This window comes from Myotis myotis, unplaced genomic scaffold (genome assembly GCF_014108235.1).
Source record: "Myotis myotis isolate mMyoMyo1 unplaced genomic scaffold, mMyoMyo1.p scaffold_m19_p_4, whole genome shotgun sequence".
Taxonomy (NCBI): Eukaryota; Metazoa; Chordata; class Mammalia; order Chiroptera; family Vespertilionidae; genus Myotis; species Myotis myotis.
The window spans coordinates 76,246,106-76,262,441 of record NW_023416346.1 but is presented as its reverse complement, the minus strand read 5'-3'; the positions used below and the strand labels follow the sequence as shown (position 1 = coordinate 76,262,441).

Genomic DNA, 16,336 nt, shown 5'->3' with positions numbered 1-16,336 from the left:
AACTCAAACCCTGAATTGTTCTGAAGAGCCCATTGTGCTCTTCACCTTGTTGCTTCTTATTCATATTAATCTATGGGCTCTTGATCCCTTCTGCCTCTAGGACAGTGATGGCGAACCTTTTGAGCTCGGTGTGTCAAAATTTTGAAAAACCCTAATTTAACTCTGGTGGCGTGTCACATGTAGAAATATTCATAATTTTTTTTCTTGATATTTGCAACCATAGTAAAAAAAGATTTATATTTCTGATATTTATTTTATATATTTAAATGCCATTTAACAAAAAATATATATATAAAATGAACAAAAACAGAAAAACAATGTACATTTAGGAAAAAAAATAATAAAAACAATGATAATCAACTGGTACGAAAACTAGAAATTAGTGATTGCTTTGGTGCTGAAGTTTGTTTGCTAATTCTTCGATTGCAGGTTCATACTTGGTGCACTTCAAGGCCAAGCAAGTGCCACTAACTTCATCTGTTAGCCGGTTTCTTTTGTTTGTTTTAATATTATTTAATGCTGAGAACAAAGTCTCACAAAAATATGTTGATGAAAAAATTGTTAACAAAGTCATCGCTAGATTTTTTACGTCTAAAAGTGTCAGGTACTCTGTTCCAAGCACTCAAAATTTCTTGTTCGTAGTTGCACTCTTCATTATTCAAACGATTTCGTTCCAGATTTTCAAGTTTCGACCTTAAGTCGACAAACACATGAGTCCAAATGCTACCTTGAAAATCTGCAAGTTGCATCTCTAAATCGTCAATTTGCATCCATTGGAAATCCTTTAATTCCAAAGTACTGTAAACAACTACATCCAGATACTTAATTATTTTAATGGTCTGTTCTAGGCTTCTAAATTGGTCAAATCTTTCACTGAACTGTTCAAATAATGAGTTTACTATATTCTAGTACATAAGTATGGACTCCATTACACTCTTTGTAGTGGCCTTCTCGAAATACTTTTTTATCCGTGTAAAATACTTATAAGTTTTAGTTTCAATAGCTCTCTTGAAAATTTTAAGTTTACTTTCAAAAGATTTGATGTATCCAAACATAATGTCAATACTTTTGCCAAAACCTTGTAATTTTAAGTTCAGTTCATTCATATGAACAGAGAGATCTGTAAAAAACATCAAATTGCTGACCCACTTATGATCATTGATCTGAGGAAAGTTTGCCAGATCCTTATTCTCAATAAATACCGTAATTTCTTCGAAGCACTCCACAAATCGCTCAAGTACTTTACCTCGACTCAGCCATCTCACATTATTGAACATCAGTAGTCCACTGTAGGTTGAATCAACTTCTTGTAAAAGTGCAGAAAATTCTCGCTTGTGTAGGGGTCGAGAAGCTATAAAATTCACAATTTTTGTTACAACTGACATTAAATCATTCAATTCTGAGAATCCTGATTTGGCACACAACACCTCCTGATGGATAATGCAATGAAAAGGTACAAGTGGATGTCTAATAGCTTCCATGAACAATTTCAGGAATCCCACATTTTTCCCACCATATTTGGTTCCCCATCTGTCGTGACTGACACAATTTTAGAGATATCAATGTTTAGGTCACTGAATGTTTTTTTTTTTTAATATATTTTATTGATTTTTTTACAGAGAGGAAGGGAAAGGGATAGAGAGTTAGAAACATCGATGAGAGAGAAACATCGATCAGCTGCCTCCTGCACACCTCCCACTGGGGATGTGCCCACAACCAAGGTACATGCCCTTGACCGGAATCGAACCCCGGACTCTTCAGTCCGCAGGCCGATGCTCTATCCACTGAGCCAAACCGGTCAGGGCTGAATGTTTTTTATAACAACCTTACATATTTCATTTCCTGATGTACTTATTGGCACTGATTCTGACTGTATCAACTCTTCTCTCATTGTGAGACCATCAGAATATCTAGCAATAATGGCCAACCGAGCATTTTATGTGACATCAGTAGTTTCATCAAGAGAAACCAAAACATATTTACAACTATTTAAGTCTTTTTTAAATTGATGTTGTACATTTTTGTTAAGATCTATTATTCTGTCTTTGATAGTATTTCTACTGAGTGGTAACTCAGAAATTCTTTTAATAATATCATCTTTATTTTTCATATCGTGAAATAGAGCTGGTGCACATCTTAGATATGTTTCCTTAATAAATTCTCTGTCACTGAGGGCTTTTCCATGCTGAGCTATGGAGTGAGCAATACAGTAACTTGCTGATGTTAAATTTGTAGAGCATCTTACAAATTTGATGAAAGAATTTGATTGACTTTTATAGAGGTGTAGTTGCCTAGAAATGTATTTCTTCCTTTAATCGATACTTTTTTCAAGAGCTGACAATGATTAGTTTCAAAATGTCTCTTTACATTCCACGTTCTGCTTACTACCATTTCATTACACAGTATGCACAGTGATCTATTGTTTCTATCGACCATCCCGTACATCTCGGTCCATATGTCTTGAAAGGGTCGGCTACTGCTACTTCCACTTCCTTTATCATTCAATCTTGCTTTTTAATTTTTTTTATTCTCCATCACAAGGCTGCAAAAATAAATAAATATAAATCACAGCATTTTTTATAAAAGGTTGATAGGTTTCTTACCTATTAACTTTTTGCAGTGTTGTTGCACTGACTCCTGGCGCAAAACAATTCAAAGATAGTACATATAACCAACAAATACATGGTGCTGTAATCAATTATCCGACATGCAGAATGTCTCATTGAGCACTGTTGCACTGTATATCTTTTTCTTCTAACCCTCCCACTCCTGTCTCCTAATGAACATGGCGATCAAGTGCCTCCATTTGCCGAATGCACTCGAACGCACGGGAAGCTTACCCGAGGCACATGTTGACAATAACAAGGCCGTTTCCAGAATTGGGCATTTTGTCACTCGGGTAAAAATAAAATGTCATGAGTAAAAATTAATCTCTTTATAGTGCAATTCTTAACCTTTTTATATTACTGTCAATATTGGAACAATGTATCTTGGATGTTCTCACTATGTATCTTTGCTACGCAACACCGATGTACATGTTTACCTCCGGTTTTAGAATTGCATTATTGATCATGGGTAACGTGAGTAATAATATTACTTGAATTATGCCCAACTCTGGCCGTTGCAAGAGACAAATATTTGAGTTATGCAATTTTTTGTCTCTGTCCATGCGTGTCACCCAAAATGAGTTTGTGTGTCACCTCTGACACGCGTATCATAGGTTCGCCATCACTGCTCTAGGACTTTGGAGGTGGAAAAAAGGACTTGATTAAATCTAGAATATATGTCCTGACCAGGCAGTTTTCTCAGAGAGGACTAGCTTGTGGTCTATAGGAAGCAGTTCAGTTCCAAGTCATTTCAGTTCTGGTTTGGTGTACAATGTATAGAACAAACAAATAGGAACTTTGGAAAATTAATGAGGCTCTGGAAAAGATTCTATCCTTCCAGTTATCTTGAAATTTTGAGTTCAGTCTAAGCAGTCTTTGAGTAAGTATTTAGCTATGCTTGGGAACCTGGCTAGAACCAAGCAAACCAAGTGTAACTTGCATAAAGATTGTAGTTCACAGACCTGGGGCGAAGCTGAGGGATAGTGTCGCAGAATGATGCCAAATCACAAAATCTGGTAGATCACTCTAATATGCATCATTCTTAAGGGGATGTATAGAGAGAATCCAGTTACCAAGGCAATGAAAGAATGTGTTCAAGCGTTAGAACAAGGGACAGTGCTTGAAAAGCTTCTGATGTTGACAAGGGGCTAGTTTTAGAATAACTGCTTTACAGTATTCACATACCTAGAACACAAATGACCATGTACATCATGAGATAAAAACACCCATCTTGAGAATGAAACATTACCCAATACAATTGAAGTTCCTGGGTTCTCCTCTCTGCATCTCTCTGAGTTTCTTGTATTTATAATACAAATACATGTATTCCTAAATTAATGTTGTCACAAGTTATTTCCTTCATCTATATGCTATTATTCTGCATGAATGTTTCTGTAACTTGAGTTTTTTCATTCAATATTATGTTTGTGAGATATTTTCATGTTGCTACATGTAGCACTGTTTAGTAGTTTTTAGCAGTGCTGTCTTTGCTGTGGTCTGAGTTGTAGGGAGGAAGAGAAAAGGAGGAGGCCATATAAGGGACTTGTACAGACTGCACACTTGGTGTCCCCAAGTGGTGACCCAATTTGTCCATGAGTCAGCTGCAAATGTGGTAACAGGATCTGGCTAGTAAAGAATTCTAATTATAATGAAAGAAACTGAATTTGCATGAAGAACTTGGAATCAACTAAATATTATAATATTTGATGGTAATAAACACATGATATGAGCATAATAAATGCATGTTTCCTGATTAAAAATATTTTTTAGCTTAAATATATCACTGTTTCAAAAATTAGACACTCTTACAAGTGCTATGGGAAAAATGACCTAATTAATTTTTCTCTCCTTTGTTTTCTCCACCTTTTTTTCTCCAGTGGATATGATTCCTGCCCTGTAGTTGTCTGAAGGATCAATATTGAGCATCATTAGTGACCCTCAGCTTCCACCTGACTGTACACCACAGCAAAGTCTTTGGAAATATTTTTCAGTTAAAACAGTAATGACTTTTTTTGGAATGTATTCCCAGTGGAGCCTGTTTTCTATGTAGCCTGGAAGAATACCTAACTAACATTGGCAATTCTTCAAATACTTTATAAAAAAATCACTCTATATCAAAGAACTGAGTGACTGGGTTGTTGAAGGGGACCTTAAGAATTGAGGATATCAATTCACCTGGAAGATTCAGCCACTGCTATTCAGAGCTGCTGCTGAAATACCATGTCTAAGAACTCAGAGTTCATCAATCTCTCATTTTTATTAGATCATGAGAAGGAAATGATCTTAGGAGTTTTAAAGAGAGATGAATATTTGAAGAAAGTGGAGGAAAAGAGAATAAGGTACTATTCTTTTATCTTTGCTGCCCTCCTTCACTGCTTTCTGTTTGTTTGAAACAATTTAGATCAGAAATGGGACAACTGCAACCACATTGAAGACAAATGTTGTTCAGTGATTTCAGGGGTTCCAAATCATAGCCCAAATATTTTTTGTACTTTATTATTTAGCTGGATGGAAGAATGGCATGGTCTAATAATATAGTGTTGATGAGAATGCCCGTTTTTAATAATGTCACAACTTGTAGCTAAGTGGGAGGACTGCCCAAGTTTTAGTGCTAGCTCTGGGATATATTAGTTGCATGACCTTGATTAAGTTACTCAACTTCTCCATGCCTTGGTTTCCTCATCAATTAAACAAGGATAATAATAATAATAGTATACACCTCAAAAGGTTGTTGCAAAAGTTAAGGAAGATAATACATGTGCAGCACCTGGTACTTAAGTGTAAAATAAATATTAGCTATTATTTATTTATAATGCTTTTCTCTGATCAGTCTTACTTTGGCTTTGTCTCCACTATAGCTGGGAGAAGAAGCAGGCGATCTTGGGAGTGAAACTTACCTATTCTACCCCAGGAACACCTATATTTTTTCAAATATGTCTCTGTGAGAAAAGTTGAGTAATATTGGCACAATCGAGTTTCACATCAGTTATAGGCATGTTTGATATTTGGCTAAATCCCCATATATGATCTCACCTATGTTTCAGCCAACATCCATTCTGATTAATTGCATCATCTGTTCTGAATGGTCATATTGTCATTCTGATTGGCTGCTTCATTCACTGCAATTAGTTGCTACCTGTACTGTCCTGCTTGTTAAATACATTTAGCTATTACATATCATCCCTGAATACAGGAGCAGATATAAACAGTTTCCTACTCAATTACTGCTTACTGTGCAACATATAGATTTTGTCTTGTATGTTTTCCAAACTGCAATCAGAAGCTTTGTTTATTTTGCTTGAAGAGAAAACTTGTAGTAATATTTATTATCTTAACATGTTCCCAAAATAATCAATGTACCTAAAGCAACTAGGATCCTTAGAATTGGAAATACATTAAAATATTCTTGATTGATGCTTATTTCATATTACAATATACATAAGAGCTCTTCAGGGTAAAGTTATTGATTTTCTGCCTTTTTAAATTTTTTTGAGTAATTAAATTTTTTTCTACACTAAACTGTGTTAAATGTGTTATCTCATTTTGTTTCGAGCTACCAAGAGATTTTGGTCAAGCCCAGAGATTTTGGTTCTGTCACTCTTAACAGCTCTGTATTGAGAAGCCATGCCAAATTTGGCATCTGTTGAAGCATACATCCACACTTATTGATTGAAATCTTAGTTGCACCATGAAATCTTTGTGTCACCTTGTACAAGTGACTTCCATAAATAAATCTAGTTTCCTCATTTGACAAACACAAATTATAACATTAACTACCTCATAAGGTTGTTGTAAGGATTAAATAAGATATTATCAAGAACGTAGAGCAATACTGACATACGGTAAGCACTATATAATTCCTGGCTATAATCATTATTCCCATGGTTTGTTTGGCTCTTGATTTACTAGTTCTAGTGACCACTATCAGTGCTCCATTCAGATCCTCTGGGTCCCTTGGATCTATGCTCTCATCCTCCATTTTCTACCTGCTTTACTTCTAAGGGTTGGCACCTACTGTTTTCTTTAGAGGACCACCTTTGGGTGGTTGGAGTTGCCCATAGGATTAGAGAGCCACAAGTGACAGGTAAGTTTATGTCCCTATTGGGCAGCCCCAAATCAATGGCTGGCAGATACTGTAACCATTTGCCTCTACCTTGAGGCAAGACAGACTCCACAATGCGACTTCTGCTTCAGAGCTCCCCATGGGAACATGCTGAGGTTGTACTTCACCTTGGCTTTGGCCCTCTTCCTTTCCTTTCCTACCTCACCTACTTCCTTACTGGTTCCTACAGAGAGCACTCCTTAAATAATTTGCACAACAAATGCACATTTCAGAATTAGCTTCTGGAAATCTCAACTAGAGGATTTGCTAGAGCAGACAGGGAACTTAATCATTTTCCTTGCCATCATCCAAAGTTATCAACATAAGGAAATTATGGTGTAACAGATTTTATTGCACCAGAAAACTTTTGTGTTAGTTATTACAGTTGTTTTCACTGTGCTACAGAGGTGTAAGTTGATATTTGGTGGGAGTCTAGAGGAAAAATAATCAGTTATGAATAAGATCTAAAAGAAGAAATGGTTTCACTGGAGAGGTTACATATGAGCTTAGCCATGAAATTTGAAAAGGATTTTGATACTGACAAATATATGTCAACTATATTTCATCTGTTTACCATGAACCACAAAATTGCCTTCAGATTCCACTAATACACTTCAGAAGGAAATGGAAGCCAAAGAAAAAAATTTAAGCATTATGATCATCACAAAGAAAAAACTGGTCTGTAAAGTTAGTAAACTGGAGTTTGGGAAGCAGTAGATTTTGTATTTGTGTGCTTATTTGCTTAAGTAGGCTGTCCTTAGAGATTAAGAAAATAGAACAATGGAAAAGTGTGAAAATTATATTGAATCAACATTTTAGAGGCCTGTCACACAATTGTGCTCCACAGTCCACACAGCCACTAAAATGTGGCATTTGTTAAGGTGAAACTGGTCTCTGGGTGCTCTTTTATTAATTTCTATATTGATTAAGGTATTACATATGTGTCCTCATCCCCCATTACCCCCTCCCCCCCCCACCCCCTGGGTGCTTTTAAAAGTGCTCTGCACCCAAAAGCACATCAGAAACCTGATTATTACCTCCAGACATGAACTGTAGTTTGGGGAGACATATCAGAACATTCTAGATTCATCCCAGAGGCTCAAATATATTTATTTTTCTATTTAAGCCCAAGCAGGAAGGAGTGATACAAGACATACAGACACAGGTTTCAAGTATTGAAGAGCAAGAGTATTTTAAATGTTCTTTGTGAAGAACAAATCAATTATGTTTATTGATGCTTTAATGCAATGAAGAAAGAGGGAGGAACTGATGCAAAGAAAATTGGAACTATCAATAGTGACTGCAAATGCAAAAAAATACCTTTCATTTGGAAGCATAATATTAAAATGTTTGTTGATCCTTTTGTATTTAGATTTTTCTAACTGTGGAAGAACTCAGCCTAACATAAAAAAGTACATGACTCATAGTATCTATTTCTACCTTCCCAAATATCATTAACAAATTTTTACTCTACTTGATCTCCCACACCTAAAACTAAATACTGCTTGCTAAATGTCTACTTTGTCGTATTGACTTATGTAAGAAATCTTCAATTTAAAATAAGTACCTATTTATTTCTGCAGTTCATTTGTTGGCTTTATTCTCACGAAGATATCATTTTCATTTGGCCACAATGCCTAAGTCTAAAACATGTCTGCACTTAGGTTCTTTTTGACACCTATTCTTGGACTTGTCTCAGTAGTAAATTCTATTTATTGCCTTATAGTAGTGATGGTGAACCTTTTGAGCTTGGCGTGTCAGCATTTTGAAAAACCCTAACTTAACTCTGGTGCCGTGTCACATATAATAGAAATATTCTGATATTTGCAACCATAGTAAAACAAAGATTTATATTTTTGATATGTAATATATATATATATATATATATATATATATATATATATATATATTTAAATGCCATTTAACAAAGAAAAATCAACCAAAAACATGAGTTCGCATGTCACCTCTGACACGCATGTCATAGGTTAGCCATCACTGCCTTATAGCATACATTTCTCTTTTCTTTCTTCCTATCCAACTCTCAGTTTTGCTCAACTCCAGCAGTCACTTTAAAAAAAATCATTCCTTGACTGGGATTCCTCTGGCAACTATTATGGGTCTGGAGGTGGACATGAGACCAAAGATGACCCATTCAAGAGGGTTCTCTTCCCCAGTGGACATGTCCAATAACACATGTTATACCAGTTGCTGTTGCGTGTGAATGCCAGCATCCAGATATACTAGTATGGGCCACACTTCTGGGCTACTTAATTTTTAATTACATTTATTGGGTGACATTGGTTAATAAGATTATATAGGTTTCAAGTGTACATTTCCTTTGACACATGGTTTGTATACTGGATTGCATGCCCACCACCCAAAGTAAAATCATCTTTCATCATATATATTTGACCCCCATTACCCTTCTGTCTGGTAAGCACCCTTCCCTCTGGTAACCACCATACTGCTGTCTGTGTCTAAGAGTTTTTGTTTGTTTGTTTTTCTTGTTTGTTTATTTGTTCCTATTATTTATATCCCAAAGACCTAAATATTAGATCTGAAACAATAGATTATCTATGTTTTATAGCTACTAAACTTATGGACCTTGGTCGGAGAGAACATTTTATGCATTTGAGCCCAAAGGCAAGGGAAGTAAAGGCAAAAATAAATGAATGGAACTATATTAAACTAAAAAGATTCTACACACCAAAAGAAACCACCAACAAAACAAAAAGGCAGCCCAACCAGCGTGGCTCAGTGGTTGAACATCAACCTATGAACCAGGAAGTCATGATTCGATTTCTGGTCAGGGCACATGTCCGGGTTGCAGGCTTGATCCCCAGTAGGGAGTGTGCAGGAGGCAGCCAATGAATGATTCTCTCTCATCATTGATGTTTCTATCTCTCTCTTCCTCTCACTTCTTCCAAAAATTAAAAAAAGTCAACCAACTGAACGGGAGATGATATTTGAAAACAATAACTCTGACAAGGGGTTAATATCCAAAATATATAAATAACTTATACAGCTAAATTTAATACAAAGAAACAATCCAATTAAAACATGGGCAGAGGACTTGAAAAGACACTTCTCCCAAGAAGACACTAATTTCCAACAGATATATGAAAAGATGCTCAACTTCACTAGCAATTAGAGAAATGCAAATCATAAGTACAATGAGATGCCACCACACACTTGTTAGAATGACTATTATCAACAAGACAAGTAATAATTAGTGTTGGAGAGGACATGTAGAAAAGGAGCCCTCATTCACTCTGGTAGGAATGTAAATGGGTATAGCCTCTATGGAAAACAGAATAGAAGCTCCTCACAAAATTAATAATAGTTACCAAAGGACCCAGAAACACCTCTTATGGGTATCTAACCGTGAAATTTGAAAACATTTATTGGCAAAGATGTATACATCCCTATGTTCATTGTAGCATTATCATGGTGTCCAAGACATGGAAACAGCTAAAATGTCCTTTGGGCCAGGCCAGGATAGCTCAGTAGTTGAGTATCGACCTGTGAACCAGGAGGTCATCGTTCAATTCCTGGTCAGGACGCATGCCCAGATTGTAGACTTGATCCTTGGTGAGGGGTGTGCTGGAGGCAACCAATCAATGATTCTCCCTCATTGTTGATGTTTCTATTTCTCTCTCATGCCCTTCATCTCTGAAATCAAAAACAATGTTTTTTATTTTATTTTTTAGCCATTTATTTTTATACCAGTGGCCCGGTGCATGAAATTTGTGCATGGGGTGGCAGGGGGGAGTGTCCCACAGCCCTGTCTGCACCCTCTCCAATTTGGGACCACTGCTGGCAGTCAGTCATCCCTCTAGCAATCTGGGACCACTGGCTCCTAATCCCTCACCTGCCTGCCTGTCTGATTGCCCCTAACTACTCTGTCTGCTGGCCTTCTCCCCTCCCAACAGCTCCCCTGCAAGCCTGCTCATCCCCAATTGCTCCCTCTGTCAGCCTGATCATCCCCAAGTGCCCTCCCCTCCTGGCCTAATTGTCCCTAACCGCCTCTGACTCGGCCCCACCGCCATGGCTTTGTCTGGGAGGATGTCTGGAAGGTCTCCCAGTCTAATTAGCATATTACCCTTTTATTAGTATAGATATTATTAGAATTTTCAATAATCTTTGTTGTTGAAAGTATTACATATGTCCCCCTTTTCCCCACATTGACCCTACTACAGCCCTTCCTCACTCCTCACCCAGGCCCTCATCACCCTGTTGTCTGTGTCCATGGGTCATGCATATATGCAAACGAGGTCCATGGTTGATTACCTCCCACCCACCCACTCTCTTTCGCCTTTCCTCTGAGATTCTGCACTTTGTTCCATGCTTCCATGTCTCTGGATTCACTACTTTTGGCAGTTTATTTTATTACTTAGATTCCACATATGAGTGAGATCATGTGATACTTGTGTTTCTCTGAGTGATTGATTTCACTTATCATGATACTCTCCAGGTCCTTCCATGCTGTCTCAAAGGGTAAAGTATTGTTCCTTTTTACTACTGCATAGTATCCCATAGTATAAATGTACCACAGCTTTTTTTTCCAAAATGTAAGTTCTTTATTGTTTTTTTTAATTTACATTCTTTATTGTTAAAGTATTACATAACTCTCCTTTACCCCCCATTGTCCTTTCCCTGCTGCGCCCACCCCCCAGCACATGCACTTACCCCCTACTTTCTGTGTCCATTGATTATGTTAAATACATGCATACAAGTGCTTTGGTTGATATCTTAACCATCCTCCACCACCATTTTCCCTCTGACATTTTAATGTTTGTTCTATGCTTCTCTGTCTCTAGATCTATTTCTGTTCAATGGTTTATGTTGTTCATTATATTAAACAAATGAGTGAGATCATTTGATATTTACCTTTCTCTGACTGGCTTGTTTTGCTTAGCATAATGCTCTCCAGGTCCAACCATGCTTTTGCGAATGGTAAGAGTTCCTTCCTTTTTACAGCAGAGTAGTATTCCATTGTGTAGATGTACTACCGTTTTTTAATCCACTAATCTGCTGATGGGCACTTAGGCTATTTCCAAATTTTAGCTATTGTAAATTGTGCTGCTATGAACATAAAGGTGCATATATGCTTTCTGATCAGTGTTTCTGATTTCTTGAGATATATTTCTAGAAGTGGGATTATTGGGTCAAATGGGAATTCCATTTTGAACTTTTTGAAGAAACTCCATACTGTTTTCCACAGTGGCTACAGTAGTCGGCATTCCCACCAGTGATGCAAGAGGGTTCCTTTCTCTCCACATCCTTGCCAGCACTTGTTGTTTGTTGATTTGTTGATGATAGCTATTCTGACAGGTGTGAGATGGTACCATATTGTTGTTTTGATTTGCATCTCTGGAATGATTAGTGACTTTGAGCATGTTTTCAGGTCTCTTGGCCTTCTTTATATCTTGTTTTGAAAAATATCTATTTAGATCCTCTGTCCATATTTTAATTGGATTATTTATCTTTTGTTAAGTTGTATGAGCTCCCTATAAATGTTGGAGATTAAAACCTTATCAGAGATAACATTGGCAAATATGTTCTCTCATATAGTGGGCTTTTTGTTGTTGTTGTTTATCGTTTCTTTTGCTGTGTAGAAGCTTTTTATTTTGATGTAGTCCCATTTGTTTATTTTCTCCTTTGTTTCCAATGTCCTAGGAGCTGTATCAGTAAAGATTGCTATGATATATGTCGGATATTTTGCTGCCTGTGGATTCCTCTACAACTTTTATGGTTTCCCGTCTTATGTTGAAGTTCTTTATCCATTTTGAGTTTATTTTTGTGTATGGTATAAGTTGGTGATCTAGTTTCATTTTTTTGCATGTTCAATTTCCTCAACACAATTTATTGAAGAGACTATCTAGACTCCATTGTCTGATCTTGCCTCCTTTGTCAAATATTAATTGAGTGTAATGTCTTGGGTTTTCTGGGTTTTCTGTTCTCTTCCACTGATCTATATGCCTGTTCTTGAGCCAATACCAGGCAGTTTTGAGAACCGTGGCTTTGTAATATAGTTTGACATCTGGTATTGTGATTACTCTAACTTTGTTCTTCTTTCTCTGGATTACTGTGGCTATTGTCATATAAGGCTTTTATTATGTTGAGGTATGATCCCTCTATTCCCATTTCACTGAGGGTTTTTATCAAGAAAGTGTGTTGGATTTTGTCAAATGCTTTTCTGCATCAATTGATATGACTATGTGATTTTTATCTCTAAATTTCTTTATGTGATGTATCAAATTTATTGATTTGCGGATATTGTACTATCCTTGCATCCCCGGGATAAATTCTACTTGGTCATAGTGTATGATATTTCTGATGTAATTCTGCATTTTATTGGCTAGAATTTTGTTGAGGATTTTGGCATCTATATTCATGAGGGATATTAGCCTGTAATTGGTGTTAGGATAATGCTGGCTTCATAGAAAGAGCTTAAAAGTGTTTCGTCCTCTTAAATTTTTTGTAAGAGTCTGATGAGGATAGAGTCCCAAAGCAATCTATTGATTCAGTGCACTCCCCATTAAAATACCAACAGCATATTTCACAGACCTAGAACGAACTCTCCAAAAATTAATCTCCAATAAAAAAAGACCCTGGATACCTGCAGCAATCCTGAGAAAGAAGAACAAAGTAGGAGGGATCTCAATACCAGATATCAAGCTATATTACAATGCCACTGTTCTCAAAGCTGCCTGGTACTGGCACAAGGACAGACATATAGACCAATGGAATACAACAGAGAACCCAGAAATCGACCCACACCAGTATGCTCCATTAATATTTGACCAAGGTGATAAGAACATACCATGGTGTCAAGACAGTCTCTTCAATATATGGTGATGGGAAAATTGGACAGATACATGCAAAAAACTGAAACTAGAAAACCAGATTACACCATACACAAAAATAATAAAATGGATAAAGGACTTAAGCGTAAGATAGGAAAACATAAAAATGTTAGGTTGAATCCACAGGCAGCAAAATCTCAAGTATATGCTGAAGCAATATCTTCACCTGTACAGCTCCTAGAACAATGAAAACTAAAGATAAAATAAACAAATGGCACTACATCAAAATAAAAATAAAAAGCTTCTGTACAGCAAAACAAACCATCAACAAAACAAGAAAGCCCACTGCATAGGAGAACATATTTGCCAATGTTATCACCAATAAGGGTTTAATCTCCAACATTTACAGGGAACTCATACAACTTAACAAAAGGAAGATAAATGATCCAATTAAAAAATGGGCAAAGGACCTAAACAGACACTTTTCGAAAGAGGACATGCAGAAGGCAGAGAGACGTATGAACACATGCTCAAAGTCACTAATCATCTGAGAGATGCAAATCAAAACAACAATGAGATAGCATATCACACCTGTGAGAATGGCTATGATCAACAAATCAACAAATGACAAGTGCTGGTGAGGATGTGGAGTAAAAGGGAACCCTCATGCACTGCTGGTAGGAATGCAGACTGGGGCAGCCACTGTGGCGAACAGTATGGAGTTTCCTCAAAAATTTAAAAATGGCATTCCCAATTTACCCAGTAATCCCACTTCTAAAAATATATCCCATAAGTGCCCATCAGTAGATGAATGGATTAGAAAACTGTGGTACATCTACACGATGGAATACTATGCTGCTCTAAAAAGGAAGGAACTCTTACCATTTGCAACGTCATGGATGGAACTGGAGAGCATTATGCTAAGTGAAATAAGCCAGTCAGTGAAGGAAAAATACCACATGATCTTACTCATTCATGGATAATAGAGACCATTATAAACTTTTGAACAATAATAGATACAGAGGCAGAGCTGCCTCAAACAGATTGTCAAACTGCAGCAGGAAGGCCGGGGAGGGTTGCGGGGCAAGAGGTAGGGGGGTAAGAGATCAACTAAAGGACTTGTATGCATGCATAGAAGCATAACCAGTGGACATAAGACATTGGGGGGTAGGGGAGGCTAGGGGACTGTCTAGGGCGGGGGGATAAAATGGACACATATGTAATACCCTTTGTAATACTTTAAGCAATAAAAAAAAATAAAAAATAAAATGGCATTCCCAATTTCCCCAGTAATCCCACTTCTAAAAATATATCCCAAGAAACTAGAAACACCAATCAGAAAGGATATATGCACCCCTATGTTCAAAGCAGCACAATTAACCATAGCTAAGATTTGGAAACAGCCTGAGTGCACATCAACAGATGAGTGAATTAAAAAACAGTGGTACATCTACACAATGGAATACTATGCTGCTATAAAAAAGAAGAAACTTTACCATTTGCAACATCATGGATAGACCTGGAGAGCATTGTGCTAAGTGAAATAAGCCAGTCAGAGAAAGATAAATTTCACATGATCTTACTCATATGTGGGATATAATGATCAACATAATTTGATGAACAAGAATAGATCCAGAGACAAATGGCAGGGGAAGAGGGGTTAGAGAGCAACCAAAGAACTTGTATGTATACATATTAGCATATACAATGGGCACAGACACTGGGGCAGTGGGGGCTTGCCCGGAGTGGGAATTCTTGGTGGAGGGGGTGGTTCAAGCGGGGGAAAAAGGAGACATATGTAAAACTTTAGACAACAAATAAATAAAGAAATAAACTAAAATCACCAAACAGAAAGAATATATGCACCCCTATGTTCATACGAGCACAATTTGCCATAGCTAAGATTTGGATACAGCCTAAGTGCCCATCAGCAGATGAGCGGATTAAAAACTGTGGAATACTATGCTGCAGTAAAAAATGAGTTCTTACCATTTGCAACAGCATGGATGGAACTGGAGAGCATTATGCTAAGTGAAGTAAGCCAGTCAGAGAAGGATAAATATCACATGATATCACTCATTTATGGAATATAATGAACAACATAAACTGATAAACGAAAACAGATTCAGAGTCAGAGAAGCATTGATCAGACTGTCAAACCTCAGAGGAAAAATAGGGGAGGGTGGGGGTAAGAGGGAGAGATCAACCAAAGGACTTATATGCAAGCATATAGGCCTAACCAATGGACACAGACAACAGGGGGGTGAGGGCATGAGTGGGGGGGATGGGGGTAATGTGGGGATAAGGACATATATGTAATAACAATAATAAAAAAATAAAAAAGTGAAAAAAGAAAACAAAATCTAAGTGAAAGCCAACATTTAAAAAAAAGCAGGTTTTCTAATCCTTACTCCACTTCTTCTCCTTCTGGTACCCCTATTATGTGGATGTTGTTTCGTTTTTTGTAGTTCCAAAGCTTCCTTAGGCTCTCCTCCTGCTCTTTAAGTTTTCTTTCCAGTTGCTGCTGTGTTTGTTTGTTTTTTCCTACCTTGTCTTCTAATTCACTGATGTGATCCTCAGCCTCTTTTAGTATACTGTTTAAGCCTTCCATTGTGTGCTTCCTTTTCATGTTGGTGACATTCTCATTCATTTCCTTGTAATTCTCATTGAGTTGTGTGTTTGTCATCCAGCCATTTGAGCATACTTATAACCATTATTCTGAACTCTTTCTCTGACATGTTACTTGCCTCCATTTCATTTAATTTCCTTTATAGTGAATCCTCCCCCCGCCCTTGGCGATTGTCTTTTGTCTCCCCATT

The 16,336-nt window shown here is 37.1% G+C and overlaps 1 protein-coding gene across 1 annotated transcript in view; it reads left to right on the top strand.

Moving 5' to 3' along the window:
- Positions 1 to 4,490: 4,490 nt before the first annotated feature.
- The window catches only part of SYTL5 (synaptotagmin like 5), a 209,135-nt gene continuing 197,289 nt past the window's right edge, over positions 4,491 to 16,336 (top strand). The window contains exon 1 of the mRNA XM_036306003.1: positions 4,491 to 4,945. Coding sequence (XP_036161896.1) covers positions 4,827 to 4,945 — 119 coding nt within the window. The 5' untranslated portion in view covers positions 4,491 to 4,826. The remainder of the gene's footprint in view (positions 4,946 to 16,336) is intronic.